At 48.4% G+C, this 18,351-nt stretch overlaps 1 protein-coding gene across 2 annotated transcripts in view; it reads right to left on the reverse strand.

Annotated features, from left to right (window-relative positions):
• Window positions 1-15,244: 15,244 nt before the first annotated feature.
• Window positions 15,245-18,351, reverse strand: part of GTF2F2 (general transcription factor IIF subunit 2) — a 108,388-nt gene continuing 105,281 nt past the window's right edge. For both annotated transcript variants that reach the window (XM_060233571.1, XM_060233570.1), the window contains one exon: window positions 15,245-16,141. In XM_060233571.1, coding sequence (XP_060089554.1) covers window positions 16,022-16,141 — 120 coding nt within the window. In that variant the 3' untranslated portion in view covers window positions 15,245-16,021. The remainder of the gene's footprint in view (window positions 16,142-18,351) is intronic.

Below are 18,351 nucleotides of genomic sequence, written 5' to 3' on the forward strand. Positions count from 1 at the left end.
GTCCACCTTTTCTTAGTACTCGGACCTTGAGCAATCTCAAGATAGGGCTAGATAATATTTGTATACAGCCTCTTGTTCGCCTCTGTGCTCTCCTGAGGTATGTACCTGCAGGCTTTTGTTTACTCCCATCGCTTCGTCTGAAATTAGTTCAGGTGGGTTGCCATGATGGTCTGAAGTGACAGAACAAAGTGTGGGTCCAGGGGCACCTTGAAGGCCAGCACAGTTTAATTCTAGGTGTAAGCTTTTGTGCGCATTCACACAAAAGCTTATAAAACCCCAGCTTGGTTTGGTCTTCAGGGTGCCCTTGGACTCGAACTGTTTCTTTGCCTGTGGGTTTATGCTAAGGGCAGTGCGGGGAGGGGAGAGAAGAGAAGAGAGGGCACAGGAACTGTTCTTGCCGGAATTTAGTCCTCTTCCAGCTACTGTGAGTTCCACTAGCGACGCCCTTACAGTATCTTCCTTCCAGCCTCTGGGCTCTCCAACAGAAGCGCTACCTCAGTTGGAGGAAGGCCTTCATCCTCACTTAGTGGGACGGTCTCATTAGAAATCAAAACTTCTGGAAATGTTGGTGGCCGGAGGGAAAGCTAGTTCGCCCTGCCCCCCTCCCCCAAAAAATGGGGTAAATCGAAAGACATGCAGTATTTTCATATCGAACCTAATTCCATTGTGCTGCTTTAACAACATAAAATGCATTATGTGTCACTTCGCATATCAAATTGTATTTACAGGCATGTTTATAGTATTTAAAAGTATAACTGCCTTAGTTTTCTACAAGCAGCATTCAAAATATATCCAGTATTAAAGTGAGAGAGTTTATGCTGTTGTAGCACATTTCACTCTTTCCGAGGGGGGGGTGGGGGGGGGGAGCACCCTCACACTTACATATAAGAAACAATTTAAAATGCTGAGGATCTTCAGTCTGAATGTTTCATGGAATGCGTGCTGTGAGTTGTTTTAGAATGCTGCTTATTTGTACGGCATAGCCCTAATCGTGGCTTTTCTAAGTTGCACCCACTGTGCATGTGGCTACGGTTAAATGTATTTTGAATATAGAGAGCTTGTGGTACATAATGTGGTTTTAAGTCTTCTTGATTGGATAGTCATCACCACATTGCAGCGAGCAGCAGTGTTGGTGCGTCTGGAATGGAGTGTGCTGGTTAGAGGTGGGGAAGGCGGCCAGGTGATGGTTCCTTCCCTTTGCCTCCAGATATGGGGCTCAGTGTGTCTTCACTGCCTGCTCTGGAATGGGGCTCCTCTCTCCATCTAGAACATGCTGGAGAAATTTGTCTTCTACAGTATTTCAAGGAACACTTTCAGGAGACCTTTCTTTCTTGGGTGTGCACATCCTGCTGCATTGTGGTAGACCTGAATTCCTTTCAGTTTTGCTCCAAACTAGACTGGGACACATGTGGCTGCCACCGCCATTTTATAGCCACTTGAAAATATTTTTGGGACCTAATCATGGTGGGGTCCTCCTGCCTCGTGGGCTGGGATGCTGTTATTCCCCCCTGCGTCTTCTCAAGTGCTGAAGCAGCTTTGGAGGGAAGGTGCACATTTTTGGGGGCTGAAGAACTGTTTTATCCTTCTGCTGCAACCTGTCTTGAACCCACTTGTGGGGGAAGGCAGGGCAGAAATCCCCAAAATAAAGATATGGGGGGAGAGGGGGTGTTTGACGATTTCCTCAGCCCTTGTGGCCTTTTTAACCTGCTTCCCAGTGGTGGTGGATGTGCTTTGTTTCTCCTGAAAAGCATGTTGGAGAAGTCTGCACTGGGCTGAGTGAATTGGTGCCTCAAGGAATTTGGTCTGGAGAATCTGTTGAGGATCTTAGCATCTCTGTCCCAAACACTCTACCTCCCCCCCCCAATGGTTGAGAGAGAAGTTTAGTGACCAGTATTTGTAGATCTAGTTATACATCAGGGGGAATTGCAGCTGTGAAGTCGAGCAGAACGTTACGTGAAGAATCCAGTTGATTATTTCATTTGAATTTCCTAGGCTGCCCTTCCCAGCAAGCAGGGCTCAGGGCTGCTTACATTCAGGGGCGGATACAATCCGTAATAAAAATGAAACAACATTAAAACACTTAAAACAATCAAAAGCAGTGCTATATCCAAGATGGTGGGGAAATTTCACCACCAGCTTCCCTGGGTGGAGGAGATACGATGAAAGAAGGGGAAGGTAGGGTGTGAGAGTGCCAGACCATAGTTGTCCTCAACCAAACGTCTGGTGAAACATCTTTGCCTTACAAAGCCCTACGGAAAGGTAATCCTGTAGGCCAGGAGTGGCCAACGGTAGCTCTCCAGAAGTTTTTTTGCCTACAACTCCCATCAGCCCCAGCCATGGGAGTTGTAGGCAAAGAACATCTGGAGAGCTACCATTGGCCACCCCTGCTGTAGGGCACAGATGTTCGTTGGTAGAGAGTTCCACCAGGCAGGGGCCTGGACCAATAAAGCCCTGGCCCTAGTTGAGGACAGCTGGGTGTCTTCTGGGGCTGGGGTCCGCCAGGAGGTTCTTATTACTGCATCGTAGCACTCTTCCAGGGGCATATTGAAAGAGGTGGTCCCGAAGGTATGTGGGTCCCTGGCTGCTAATGGCCTTGAAGGTCAGAACCCAAGATCTTGCCTATGTCAAGAGATGGCCTTGAAGGTCAGAACCCAAGATCTTGGCTATGGCGAGAGATTGTGGGAACCAGGGCAGGGTGTGCCGCCTTGATGCTTGCCACTAAGTACTTTAGGAAGTAGGTAGGGCTGTTGCACAGAAGGACTTCTGATTAGCCGTTGGAGATTGGCTGGGCAGTTTGAAATAACACTTTTGTGGCAGCTGCCACCACAGTGCTGGCTTTATTCTCCGTCATTCCCAGTGGGTTGTTTGTTTGTTTTTTAAATTACCCCTCTTGCTTGCATTTTAGCTTCTTCTCTGTGTGTGGCTGGTCTCCTATGACAGCCGCTTTGTGTTTGTGCTCACCACCCTGAGTTGGAATTCCAGAGGTACCCACAAGGTTCTGAAAGGTTGGTGGCCAGGGGTACGGTAACAACCACAGAACAATAAGAAGCTACAAGCAGTCTGCAATATTAGAGTAGCCTGAAAGCATGCTTAAGCGTTGACTGGGACATCTGCTGATTGAGAAAGTACACCGGGAAAGAAGTTTTGGAAGCCTACTTCACATATGTTGATAGCCTTTATTTAGTAGCAAAAAATACTGCAACCTTCCCATCTTAATCCTCCTTCTACCTGTCTGGCTTCTGCCTGTTAAATTGTCACGGGGATAAAAGTAAAAGCCAGCTCTACACAGACTCTCGTGGATCCTCTAGTTTTTCCCATAGAACTCCCCTGTATCACATGTCAAAGCTCAGGACCACAGAGTGAACCTTAACAAAACACAGGATACTTTACAGCACAGCAATGATGCAGAACAGAGAGTCGTAGATCCTCATGAATCCACTGTTGTGGGGTGACACAGTGGCTCCAAATCATAGCCCAAAGTGTGGGATCCTCAGGATTTTTGTGTTGGGTCATCCCAAACACACTATGCAGCCATATACTTCTCCAGAAAAAAATCATGGATCCACTGCTTTGTGGTGCCATCACAGTGCAAAAGACATGATCCCGAAGAATGGCTCCTTATTGCTCCCCAGGAGTTTTGCATTGGGTCACCTGAAACTCGCTATCCTAGAAACGTAGATCCACTGTTTTGTGGCACAAAGGTGTTCTGAAGAATCTGTAGTTTTGGTCATCCCAAATTCATTTTCCAATCACATCCAGGGGCACGGCTTGCATGCCCAAAATCACAGATCCAATTATTTGTGGCACTGCCACAGCATACACACACAAAAAGGTGGCTTCTAAGCAAAGCACGAATCCTTCGGATTTTTGGAGAGGGCTACCCCAAACTCATCAAATCACATCATGCCCATGAACTGCACTGCAGAAATCACAGATCCACCACTTTGTGGCACTGAATATCAATCTAAGGCACAGATCCTAAAATTTGCCCAGGTTTCTAAAGTTAGGCCATGCAAAACTTGCCATCGGATCACAAAATTCACAAATCCATTGCTTTTGTAGTGCTGCCGCAGCATAAAAACACATTTTTCCTTCAGTAGGGGAAGTCATCTGTGATGGTTGGGTCATGGCCAGGCAGGGCTGTGCAAATTCTGTGCATGCCTTCCAGGACCCAAGGGGAGTGTCTTTCCTTCCAGTGGGAATAGCCCTGCTGCTCCAGCAGGTCATATAAGCTGGCCTCCTTTTCCCACAAAGTGAAACTAGCTTTCAAAGGGAGGTGGGTTCTTCCAAGAGGACCATGGATGCAAGGTCCCAGTAAATGGGATCAAATTAAGGAAAAGTCCCTTCGAACCTGGACGCAGGAGAGGTGTTCGGGTCTCGGGGGGACTCATGGAATGTCTGAAGGAGCATGCAGGAGGGGCACACCAAATTCCTCCCAAACTCCTGCTCAGACCCAGAGGATCACTTCAGCCCCTCTGGGGATGGACAAGAACCTGTCATGCAGAGTCTGGGGTACAAGCTTCATGGCTTCGGGTCTAACTATATCAGCCCTTCCACCTTCAACAGAAACCTCCATGACTGCTGGTGAGATATCTGCTCAATGAAATCTAGAGGGCCTGCCCAGTGGAGCATTTCCCACTCTGGATCCTAGAAAGGGCTATTTTCTCTATGGGTGGATATCCTGTGGGTTCAAATTCCTATATAAAGCAAGGACTCACTAGAGCTTTAGGGGCCACAAACATGGCGCTGGCCCCATTAATGCCCACACTTTTCACCCAGACTCTGACTGATTGGATGACCTAGGCCTGAAGAGCAGGCTGGCGAGTTCCTCCCTTCTTCCCCTTTGGGTAGAATCACAGAATCAGAGTTGGAAGTTACCTTCAGGGTCATCTAGTCCATCTCCAGCAGGAAATTCACAAATACCTCCCCCTAAATTCACAGGATCTTCATTGCTGTCAGATGGCCATCTAGCCTCTGTTTAAAAACCTCCAAGGAAGGAGAGCCCACTACCTCCCAAGGAAGCCTGTTCCACTGAGGAACTGCCCTAACAGTCAGGAAGTTCTTCCTGATGTTGAGCCGGAAACTTCTGATTTAATTTCAACCCATTGGTTCTGGTCCAACCTTCTGGGGCCACAGAAAACAATTCCACACCCTCCCCTATATGACAGCCCTTCAAGTACTTGAAGATGGTGATCCTATCACCTCTCAGCCACCTCCTCTCCAGGCTAAACGTTCCCAGCTCCTTCAACCTTTCTTCATAGGACTTGGTCTCTAGACCCTTCACCATCTTCGTCGCCCTCCTCTGGACCCATTCCAGCTATATCCTTGCCTATGTCCTTAAAATGACACCTCCCAGCAGAGACAGAGGGCCCAGTCCTGAGGCAGCCTGAAGAAATAAGGGCATTTCCAAGCCTCAGGCAGGGGGGAAAGGCACTGTAGACATTGGAGCTCTTATTTGTTGTATTCTACTGCCTCCTCGGTTCCTGGGCCTAGTGTTTCCTGCCCAGCAACAAAACGAAAGTCCAGAGGCTCATCTGCTAAACAAGGCTCTAGGTTGGGATCAGATGAGGACTCTCCTGCTTCCCCCACTCCCCTGAGGAAACGATCCAAGAAACAGGACACAATCTTCAGAGAAGGAGTTGGACAGAGAAGACACCAGGTCTGTTGTTACCTCCCTTATGGTGCATTCTGATGAGGGGGAGTGGTCAGGGGAGTAATTGGAGGTGAAAGACACATCTAAGTTATTCTAGCCTGAGCACTTTAAGCGTCTTCTCAAGAAGGTAGTCTCTGCTCTCAATTATTCCTACAGATACCAGCACTTCTAATCTTATTGTTCAGTTGCACAATTAAGTCAGACTCTTTGTGACCCCATGGACCAAGTCATGCCAGGCCCTTCTGTCTTCCACCATCCTCTGAAGTCTGGTCAAATTTGTGTTAGTTACATCAGTAACCCTGTCCAGCCATCTCATCGTCTGCTGTCCCCTTCTTTTGCCTTCTGTCTTCCCCAGCATCAGGATGTTCTCCAGTGAGTGCTCCCTTCTCATATGGGGGCCAAAGTATTTGAGCTTCAGCTCCAGCATCTGACCTTCCAGGGAACAGTCATTTCCCATTTCCCTGATTTCCCTTAGGACTGACTGATTTGATCTTGCAGTCCAAGGAACTCTCAAGATTCTTCTCCAGAACCACAGCACAAAAGTATCTATTCTTCTGCACTCAGCCTTCCTCATGGTCCAGCTCTCACAGCCATATATTACTACTGGGAATACCATCGCTTTGACTATACGGACTTTTGTTGGCAGGGTGATGTCTCTACTTTTTATTATACTGCCCAGGTTCGCCATAGTTGTCCTCCCAAGGAGCAAACATCTTTTAATTACATGGCTACAGTGACCATCAGTGATCTTGGATCCCAGGAATGTGAAGTCTGTCACTAATTCCATGTCTTCCCCTTCTGTTTGCCAAATCTTGATGTACATGGGTTCAAAAAAGCCACCAAGTCGCCCTACAGTGAGTCCTTTTCTGCAAACCTTTGACACAGCTCTTAAAACAGAGTGGGCAGCCCCTGGGAGGGGGGCCATGCTGAGAGCTTCTATTTTTAAAAAAATTATACCCCACCTATACCCTGGAGGACCTGAAAACACCACTGGTGGATGCTTCAGTGATGGCTCTTCATTCTGGGGCAGTTGTCTCCAAGGTCAGAGACAATCTCTTGAAAGACCCTGTGGACCGCAAAAATGAGGCAGTTCTATAATAATAAAATTTTATTTATATCCCGCCCTCCCCGCCGAGGCGGGCTCAGGGTGGCTAACAACATTTCATAAAAATTATAGAGTTTAAAATCACATTAGCTTTAAAACATTCCAATTAATCAAGTATTATACAAGTTTCCAGGTGCTAATTCCATTTATAAATGATAATAGCGAAAGTCACCCAACAGCGGTCTCTCAGCCAGCAAAGGCCATCCTGAAAAGGGTGGTCTTGCAGGCCCTACGGAACTGGTCAAGGCACCGCAGGGCTCGCACTTCTTCCGGGAGCTGGTTCCATAATTCTAAGTCTCATGGAGCTTCATTGTTAGTGATAAGAGCTTCAGCACTTCTTGGCAATTTCTTGGGGGCCATTGTCATTTGAGCAGACAGCCTGCTACAGCAACCCAAGCCTGACCCTTTAGTGCTGTTAAAAATCAAGAGGGCTGTCCAGTTTAGAGTAGATGTTGCATTGGACACTTCACTTTGGGGCCAGGGTCTAAGCAGCCAGTGTTGTAGCTTGAAGATATCTTTAGTTAAAGCAATAGAGAGTAGCCCACTTTCCAGATCCAGTCTATCTACAGAAAAGTTTTCTGGCAGACTTCTCTTTGGGGAAAACACCTTAGACAAGTACTTATTGAAACCAAGAAGAAGAAAAAGTGCCCACTGCTTGGATTGAGGAGCCCAGGGGAAGTGGCTGTTGGAGGAGAAGAGAACAGTATCAACCTGCTTGAACTGGGGGCCATCAAGCTAGCTCTTTTGGCCTTTCAGGAGCAGATTGGACAGTGATATGTTCTCAGACAGACAGACAACGTGACCGACAAGACACACATAAACCAATAAGGGGGAGCGAGAGCATCAAAGTTACAAAAAGAAGCAACTGAGATCTGCCAATGGCCATAGAAATACCTACAAGGCCTGTTGGCGCAACACGTTCAGTGGGTTCTAAATGTGACAGCAGACTGGCTCAGCAGACAAGACTTGGATCAAGCCAAATGGAAGTTGGATCCACAGGTCTTCCAGGAGCTCACAAGAAACCTGGGATCCCTGATTCTAGACCTCTTTGCATCCTCATGGAACAGAAAAACTCTGATTCTCCTCAAGCTTTGATGATCCACTAGTCAAGGAAGTGGATGCCCTCACTCAGGAGTGGCCCTATCCATTTGCACCAATGCCACTTATCAGCAGGAAACTGAGCAGAGTGCACAGGGGGAAGGCAGAGATAATTCTGGTGTCACCAGACTGGCCAAGGAGACCATGGTATTCAGAGCTGGTACAGATGACAACAGCACGACCATGGAGGTTGCCAGTCAGGAAGGACTTACTGATGGCAGGGTCCAGTTCTCCATTCATACCCTCTGTGGCTCAAGTTGACAGCATGGAGGTTGAACAGACAAATCTGATATGATCAGGTCTGGCTTCGAACATAGTGGATGTTATTGTACAGGTGAGGAGGACTGCCACTAGAAGGATTTATAATTATACCTGGAATGCATTCAGAAAATGGGCCACAGAACATCGAGTGGACCCTTTGAAACTACCACACAAGGACATTTCCTTCATCCACTTGGGTTGAAAGAAGGGTCTCAGACTTAATACCTTGAAACGTCTGGTGGCCGCTGTTGCAGCAGTGTTGGGGAGCAGAGGGATGGCCAAGATGGCATCCAATAAATACATTAGAAGATATCTAAAGGGCCTTTCTGTGATAGCTCCACCAGTTAAGCACAGGGTTCCTACCTGGAGTCTGCCCAAGGTCTTTTGAACCCTTAAAGATAGTAAAATTGAAAATCTTATCCTGGAAGGTTGCCTGGAAGGAAATACCCGCCAGAAGGGTATTTGAATTGAGTGCACTTTCTGTGAGAAAGGAATTGTGTACCTTCCGCAGAGAGTCAGTGGTTTTACAAACTGATCCTTCCCTTGATCTCAGCATTATGTATAATGTTACCATCTTTTTGTCCTGGGACCTAGGCCTTATTATCCTAAGGAGAAGTTATGCCACAGGCTGGATGCATGGAGGGGCTCTCTGTATCTACATCGACAGAACTTCCAGGTTCTGGGCATCAGATGCCTTATTCGTGTCTCACGGAACTCAGAACTTAGGTTAAAAGGTCATAAAATCGACCATTGCCTTGTGGATCAGACTATGCATTCAGAAAGCTTATAAGTCTCAAGAGCAGAGAGTCCTTCTGGGGATCACAGCCCATTCCGCCAGGGCAGCTGCTGCTTCAGCTGCTTTTGCGACCAGTGCTCCAGTAGAGGAAATATGTCGAGCAGCAGCCTGGTCTTCTTTTCCCGCTTTTGTAAGACATTGCGAAATCGATAGACAGCAATCTGTTGATGCTACCTTTGGCTGGCGGGTCCTACAACAGCTTCTGGAGTGAGATTCTGTAGTACAGGGATGGCTGACGGTAGCTCTCCAGATGTTTTTTGCCTACAATTCCCATCGGCCCCAGCCAGCATAGCCATAATGGGAGTTGTAGGCAAAAAAACATCTGGAGAGCCAACGTTCCCCACCCCTGTGTGACTTAGACCATAAAGTGGCCAAGGGTAGCTCTCCAGATGTTTCGTGCCTACAACTCGCATCAGCCCCAGCCATTGGCCATGCTGGCTGGGGCTGATGGGAGTTGTAGGCAAAAAACATCTGGAGAGCTACCGTTGGCCACCCCTGCTGTTATCTGTACCCACCCAATGTTGATTAGCTTTTGTATACAACCATTGTGGATGACTTCCCCCACTTAAGAAGAATGAAACATTGGTTTACCTGAAGGTTTCTTCTCTTTGGTGGGGCAAAGTCATCCAATACTTTTCCTGCCCCGGGAGAGTTGTATGCCTTCATTGACTTGGTTGAAAGTCATATTCATGTTTTTATTTTATTTTATTCTATTTGTATCCCACCCTCCTCGCCTAGGCGGTCTCAGGGCGGCTCACATAGAGATGCATGTGCATGAGTAAACACAGTAATACATTAAAACCATAAACCATAGAATAATATAAAAACATGAAATGCATAAAATATTTCGGTGCTATAATCTGACATGTTCAACCATGTGTGTTTATTAAAGTTGTTTTATTTTGCTTGAATTGATGTTCTGAGTAAAGAGTCATTGGTTTGGCGCTTGGCTGTTGTATGCTTGGAAGGACACTCCGCCTTGGTCCTGGAAGGCAGGCACAAAATTTGCAAAGGCCTGCCTGGAGTGAGAGAAGGCGTGGATGACTTCGCCTCACTAAAAGAGAAGAAACCATCAGGGAAGCCAATGTTTCGGTCCAAAGCATGCATCCTCATGATTTTGTGTGTGGTCACCAACAAATCACGTATATTTCATGACGGCACACTGCACCACAAAAAACATGGGCCCACCTCTTTCATGACACAACCGTGGCTCAAAACCAGATCCAAAGCACCAGATTCCTCAGGAATTCTACATGGGCTTACCAAAAACGCAGGAAGCCACACAATCACACCCATGCCCCCAGAATGGATCACAAAGAACGACGAGATGCACTCTTTGCCGTGGAGCAGGCCCTGCCTCAAGTACTTGTGTCCTCACGGATCGTTTGTTATGATGCACGTCTGATTTCCCACTCCCATTTTGGAATATTCTACAGAGATATTGCAAGGAGGCAAGGACCGATAGTTTTTCTACAAATTTGGATGCCATGGTGATACCGGAGTGTTATAGATTTTTTAAAATGGTAAAATCTGTGGGGAAAATATGATTTGTGATTTGACAGTGATTTTTCAGGAACTATATGCAAAATAGGCATCCCTGGTTCATCTCATGGGCTGACACCGTGATGCCACATTTTTGGGTGGAGGTGCACTTCATTAATGCTGATGTCATCTGTGATGGTATGGTCTATACTGGAATGTTCCATGAAGAAACCACAGAAGTTCAGTATTGCATCTTGGATCCATGTTTTTGCATCATTGGTAAACACAATTTTATTGATAACATATGGTAACCATATCCATTAATACCTTTTTATCTATCCCATATGCTATTTTCTTGTCCCCCCTCCCCCCGTTACTTGACTCCCACCGAAGTTATATACTTAAAATACTAACATTTAAAGGTACCCTTAAACCATAAGAACCTATATTCATATTCTACTTTTTTCTAGTATTATCAAAAAAATTGTCCAATATCCTTTTATATTCCATTCTTCTTCTGCATAACATCTAAACTTTTTCCACTCCTTTTCATACACTTCCAAATCATAGTCTCTTTAGATTCTTGTTAGTTTGTCCATCTCACTCCATGTTATGACTCTTACAATCCAATCCCATTTTTCTGGTATTTTTTCTTGCTTCCATAACTGCGCATACAATGTCCTAGCCGCTGAAAGCAAGTACCAGATCAAAGTTCTATCTTCTTCTGGAAATTTTTTCCATTTGTAATCCCAATAAAAAAGTCTCTGCTACTTTCTTGAATTCATATCCCAAGATCTTTGAAATTTCTTGTTGAATCATCTGCCAATACTTTTTCGCTCTTTCACAAGTCCACCACATATGGTAAAAAGAGCCTTCATGTCTTCTACATGACATGTTTTTGCATCATTGATAATGCTGCACAACAGGGAATTCATGTGTTTCTGGTTCAGTCCGTTGGACATTCACATGATGTCTGAATTTACAGTGGATTTTTGCAGAGTCCATGTAAAAATCATAAAACTCAATGACAACATGTTTTCAAGGGCAGAAAATAAAGGGCCAGCTCTGTTTTTTCGAGTCCCTTCTGTGGGTATTAATGTAGTGTATATATCAAGTTGGGTAGCCTTGTTAATCTGTCTGTAGGTAATTTAAGGTGCTGATGTGGTGTTATGACATCAGAGTGGATTTTTAATAGGAATGCATGTAAAAATAATGAGGACCCATTAATTTAAACACAGTTTTCCCCACTCTCGGGGAACCAGGAAATGCTAGATCTGTTTTTGTGGGTCACTCCATGGACGTTGCTGAGGTATGTGATCTACAACGTATTTTTGGTGGGTTCCTTCATGATGACAGTAGCACAGCTGGCCCTCGGAGGTGCGAGGTCTCGGGTCAATGCGGTGGTATCGTTCTTGGTCTCCCTCCGGTAATTCTGTTATTATGTCATGTAAGATGCTGTATTTCAAGGGCCTCATTTTTCCATAACAACATGAACTGTTTTCAGTTATCTGGCATGGTCACTCCCAGCCCTGGCAGGATACAGAAAGGTCTTTCGTGGGTTTGCTAACAAGATTTTAACATTTAAACAGGAAAATCTTCTCTGCCTGGTTTTTTTTCCAGTGTTTTTTTTTTTTAAGTACCTCTGATACTTCCTCTGTGATGATAGCTGTGTATTCATTCACGTCATAGACACATCACATTATCACCTTCCAGGGTTCGTTGGCATGAGGCTTGCATGAGAGTCTCATGCCAATGTCGAGAGGCCTCCTTAGTCCCGTGAAGCTGAGGCTCCCAACCAAACTTTGTGTTGTGTGTGGGCCCTTTGGGACCTCCTGGCCAAGACAGGGAGGAAGCGTCCTCATTCCAGGACCCTGCATGGGGTGCCTCTGTGGCTGCAGTCTTTTTTCTCTTCTGTTGCGGGGAGGGAGGGGGGAGAGAGAAGAAGAAACCTTGGGCAGGGAGGAGGTGGCTTCTGATAAGAGTCTTCCTCCAGCTCTGGGGTCCAGCCTAAGCCTTCAAGCCCTTTCCCCTGCTGGAAAGGGGGGAGGGGGAGAAAAGAAAACCTTTTTGCTCTGACAAGAGCCGGATCTGCGAAGCTGCTGCTTTCTGCTAGCCAAATGGGGTAGAACTAGCTCCGGGGTTTTCCAGGGAGTGGCCTGCAGGAAGACTGGGAAAGCCTGAAGCCAGTTCTGCCCCACGAAGGCCAAAGCACTGTGCCCTGTCTGAAACCACAGGGAGTGCTTTCCCAGTATTCATTGTAGTTATGCGCCTATGCAATGGAACAGTTTCCTCCGCACCAAGTATCTGTGTGATTTAGTTTGGTCCTATTGGGTGCAGCTCTTCTTTCAGTTTTCCTGTTTTGTACGTTAGCTGCAGTTGTTGGTTGTGAGAGCTGCCCCCCTTGCAAATAAATTTGCGCTTGATGTTTTGAGCCAACTTGTCTCTGCTGAATGGACCCGAGAACAGGCGCCAAAGGTGGGGAGAGAGAGGGGACATCACACCCAGCAGGACAAATGGCTCACCTAGTGGGACCCGGAGGTATCATGGAATTAACTGATCTCCAGACAACAGAGGCCACTTCCCCTGGAGAAAATGGCTGCTTGACATTGTACCTCGCTGACGCTATCCCCAGATCTCCAGGAATTTCCCACCTGTGAGTTGGGAACTCTGTGCCCGCTCCAAACCACTGGGGAACACGGACAGGATCCAACCCTGACCCTCTCTGAGCTTCTTGCCAACCCGCAGAATATGCTCGCCTACTATTCTTTGGTCTTCTGTATTCAAAATCTTTAAACCTCTATATGTACTACCTTACTATCCCATGCTATTGCGGGGCTTTTTTGTTTGCAAGTACCTGCACTGGTTTTGCAAGGGGGATTTTTGAATAGGTCCCTCACTGCTACAACCTGCCCTTGTGGCCTTCAGAGGATCAATATACACATCCTTTTATGCTCTGCTGAAATACAGATCTTTTGAGACTGCGAGGGACTACTGTTAAACCTGTATTCAAGCAGTTATCCCTTCCCCCAAAAAAACTCTGGAAACCATGGCTCTTTTGCTCAGTGGTAATGATCCTAAGACCACTCTAGCACAGGGGTGTGAAACATATGACCCATGGGCCAGAACAAGCCCTGTAATCCAGCCTGTAATGCGGGCAAAACGATCCTCCCATTACAATATCTACTGCCTAGGGAGCAGCCCCCCAGCTGCAGCCTCGCTGAGGTCTTTGTGGTGGTGGCAACAGCAGCATGAAGTTTGGGTGGCAGGGAGGGAGCTGGCAGCCAGATTCATGGAGCAGCCACCCAGCCTCACCCAGGTCTCTTTGTGGTGGGGGCAGCAGTGGCAAGAAGTGCAGGCAACGGGAAGGGAGCCAGCGGCTGGGCATAGAGCCTGTTGCTCCTCGGCTGGGGGGAGGGGGAGGCCCAGGGAGCAGCTGCTGGGCTGCAGCTGGCTGGGGAAGCAGAGCAGCGTTCCCACTAAGCTGCATTTGCTGCACGGCCCTGGGCGGTGGGAGCAGCTCCTCCGGGTTCTGTGCCGCCTGCCACCACTGCCCGCACTCAGCCAGGCCTGAGTCGGCAGCGGAAGATGTGCAGTCCAATCTGGCATTAGGAGAGCAGCTGCCAAGCAACCTGGCTGCCCGTGCATTGTTCGGAGCTTGGGAGGAGGCTGCTGGGAAGTCAGCTGCCAGGGGCTCCACTCTCCTCCACCACTCTGCGTGGCTCCACCTGGGCAGCATCGGCTCTGGTGAACCTGCAGCCGGGAGAGTGGGCGCCAGATGACTCTTGTAGACACGGCTGAGAGGGAAGCTCAGACCCTGGGCTTGGGAATGGAGGCTGGGAGAAGCGACTCGGAGCAGCTGGGGTGGGGCTTCTGTTTGGCGCAGGGAAGAGCCCAGGCGGGCGGTTGTTGGGCACGAGCAGGGGATGGGAGTCACGGCAGCTGGTTCCCTCTGAGTGTCGCTTGGGGCTGTGAGTGGCTTCTGTTTGGTGGGGGGGGGAGCCTCAATGCATGCAGAGGCAGCCGAGAGGTCAGCTCCAGGACCCCCCCCCCTTTAACCCTTCCCAGGGCTTGGGTCTGGAGGCTGGGAGCAAGGGGACAGGCGGCTCCTTTTTGGCTGGAGCTGCAGCAGTTGCCGATCTTTGTGTGCTCCTCCCTCCCCCCTTGGGAATGATCAGCAGCTGCTTCTGAGGGTCAGTGCACTTGGGGGCCCACACACAGTGACTTGGGGGGGGTAACAGCCCTTGAATCCAGTGGGGCTTCCCCTTTCACGGAAGGCGTCAGTTCTGCAACAAGCACAGGGTGAGTCGGTCCACCAACCCTTCCAACCGAAGAGCAAAGGGTCCCCCCCCCCGCCGGCCTTCCTTTGAGGCTCTCCCAAGCCCCCTCCCTTTCTCAAAACGACCCCCCCCCCGGGGCCTGGACTGGGAAGGGGGGAGCCTTGACAGCATTCAGATGTCCTGTTTGTATGGCTGGCCCCACCCCACTTAGAGAGGGCTGCAGGCTTCTTAGGAGGCAATGGCAGCTCCAGGAACTCAGCACGTCTCTTGTTTGTCCTCAGTAAGAATAAAAGCAGCTGACTCCATACGCCTGCCTGAAGCCAGTTTCTTCATTTGGAGAGGGGACCCTCTGGCACCGGAGGCCTACCTCTCCTCCCCGAATCCCTCGGGCATCATCACGCTTCTGTCAGCTCAACGAGATTCCATGCCACTCTTGTCATACCTGCCACATCAGAAGAGTCTAACAGGCAGGATAACTGGCCAACAGCCTCACAACTAACTCATGACTGTTTGCATTAACTTCCTTTAACCCTTTCAGTCCAGCAGCTACAGCAGAAACATTTGCAACGAGACAAATTACAAAGCTGCTTTTATTGATACAGTGACTCCAAACATTTGTCTTTTATACAAAAAGCAAATCGCCAAGGATCCTGCCCAGAACTTCCAGGGGGTTCTTTTGGAGGGCAAGAAAATTTCCCCTTATTCCTCCCTCCTGCAGCAGCCCCCACCTTTCCCCAAATGCCCCTCCTGGGGGAGGGGAAACCTCCAAGGATAGCTGAGTCTCCTGGGGGAGGGAAGAACAGTGAAAACTGCATACGCACACATATACACACACCCAGCTCATGGCTGCAGAAATTCTAGTCAGGATCCAAGCCAGGATCTGCTGTGTATTGTGCTCAGGCTAGACGTTTTATTCAGTAATGGTTATTTTTTCCTTACCACTGTTTGTCCGTACAGCAAGAGAACTCCCCCTCTCAATATGGAAGACTTCGGTGCTCTACTGGCTGCCTTTGGGAAGGCATGATCCTGCAAAGGTCCATATAAACGTGGCCTTGGGGTTCAGCAATACTCAAAAACTCACGGCCGTACATAGATTTTACTAATGAGAAACTTCACACCTGAGTAAATTGGGCTGCTATTCCATATTAATGTTGCCTTCTTACAAAATGCGATAAAAATGCCAAATGTTAAAAGAAATCTAATACACATTTATTCTATTTACCAAAACATAGATACACACAACCAGACTGTTCCTGGCCACCTCTTTGAAAAGGGGACGGGGGGGGGGGGGGGCTTCTTGCAAACCAGTCCGTTTTTGCAGTCTTTTCTCTTGCTGGCCGATGCTGCTCTCAGTCACTCTTATCTTCCCCCTGGTAATGTCTGTACTCCGGCTTCAGCTCCCACGTGTTCTTGTGCGTTCCCTTCACGTTGTAGATGCCGATTTCTCTCAAAATTTCTTTCAAGTAAATCTGGAAAAGAAAAGAAAGAAGCCTAGCTCAATACGAGGAAGACAAACACATCTCATTAACCGTAGAAAAGAGCAAGAGTCCCGTAGTGCCTGAAAGACCAACCGGATCCCTGGCAGGGGAGGAGCCTTTGGGAAGGGGTCTGAAGAAGCATCTGCTGGGACTCAGGAAAGCTCCTCTCCTGCCACAAATCTGGTTGGGCTTCGAGGCGCTGCTGGACTCTGGCACTTTTCTCCTGCTACAGACAGACTACTACGGCTACTCGTCTTTACATAGGAACGGCTGCTTCATGCTGTCCTTCTGTTGCAAGAGTAGGGAAGGATATCTGCTCCACCTGCCCACCTGGCTGCCATGAAATCCTTCCATGGCAACCCTCAGCAAGCAGAACTGGTGTCGAGCAGCTGGAGGCAGAGGCTGCATTCCACCCTGCAGGCATCAGCCTTGGGAGAGATTTCCGCAAGCGACAAAAACATCAGACAACCCCTCTGTGAGGCTGGGACAGCGGCTGATTTGGCAGTCGCGTCCAGTCAGCTTCAAATGAGAACTGATAGCACCAGAGTCCTGCGGCTGAGGACTTGGCCACTCAAATAAAATCAATCTGTCAGACTGGTGAGATTCCCTCCCCCACCCCCGGCATGAGGCTTTCAGCTACAGGTTTATTACACAGGGTGCCGGGTTACTGCAACTGAAAGCGTCACGATATATAAATAAATATTTATAAAAGGCCAGACCTTTTATTTAGATTCGTATTCCACCCTCCCTTCGAGTGGCCTCAGGGTGGATCATAGAATATAGAAACGTATCAGAATGACAATACATAATTCAATGGAAAGGGAAAGGAAAGGGTCCCCTGTGCAAGCATCAGTCGTTTCTGACTCTGGAGTGACGTTGCTTTCACAATGTTTTCACGGCAGACTTTTTACGGGGTGGTTTGCCCTTGCCTTCCCCAGTCTTTTACACTTTCCCCCCCAGCCAGCTGGGGACTCATTTGACCGACCTCGGAAGGATGGAAGGCTGAGTCAACCTCGGGACGGCTACCTGAACCAGCTTTCGCCGGGATAGAACTCAGGTTGTGAGCAGAGAGTTCAGATCACAGTACTGCTGCTTCACCACTCTGCGCCACGGGGCTGCTTCCTTTATTTTTATTTACTTTGGATTTATGTGTCACCCATTCCACAAGAGAACTCTGGGCAGAAAGGAAAGGTCCTCTGTGCAAGCATCGGTCATTTCCGACCCTGGGGTGACGTTGCTTTCACAACATTTTCACGGCAGGCTTTTAACGGGGTGGTTTGCCCTTGCCTTCCCCAGTCTTTTGGGGTGACGTTGCTTTCACAACATTTTCACGGCAGGCTTTTAACGGGGTGGTTTGCCCTTGCCTTCCCCAGTCTTTTACACTCCCCCCACCCCCACCCCAGCAAACTGGGGACTCATTTGACCGACCTCGGAAGGATGGAAGGGTGAGTCAACCTTGGGCAGGCTACCTGAATCCAGCTTTCGCCGGGATAGAACTCAGGTCGTGAGCAGAGAGTTCAGATCACAGTACTGCAGTACTGCTGCTTTGCCACTCTGCGCCACGGGGCCGCACATAATTCAATACAAGATGATAATTCAGTACAAGATGATAATTCAATACACGATGAAAACAATGTAAAACAGCACAAGTTGACAGATCACAGAAATGTCCAGCTGTCGCCATTACAAAATGACTTCCCAACCAGCATGGCTCTGTGGGTCTATAAATCCCACCCCCCCTTCCCCATATAGCTACCCTTCTGTCTCTTGTCACTCCTGCCCCAATTCCCACAGGCTTTCATGCCTCCTGTCCTCTCCCGCAATCACACTCGCCATTCCCTGACTCTGGAGCTGCAGGCAGCACCCACTGGTCATTCCGGGCACTCTGACGCCTTGCTTGCCAAAGCTTCCATCCTTCCACTTCCCCCCTCCCTGCAACACAGTCACTTCCCCTGAAAAACTGGGTGCAGGGATGCCTTATGCTGCGGGACTAGTGCCAAGTTCAGAACCCAGGACTGCGATCGCTGGCCTCGATTTTATAAAACGCTTTTCTGCTGGCCAGCCAGGGGAAAGAGAAGGAAAGGTGCTATGGGAATGCGGAAATGCAGATGTCCCAAGCCAGGAGTCCAGTGTCCCACCTAAATTCATAGTCACACCTGAGCAGCAGAGCTTCAGGAAGACAAGAGGACAGCAATGGAGGG

Source organism: Heteronotia binoei, chromosome 3 (genome assembly GCF_032191835.1).
Source record: "Heteronotia binoei isolate CCM8104 ecotype False Entrance Well chromosome 3, APGP_CSIRO_Hbin_v1, whole genome shotgun sequence".
Classification (NCBI taxonomy): Eukaryota; Metazoa; Chordata; class Lepidosauria; order Squamata; family Gekkonidae; genus Heteronotia; species Heteronotia binoei.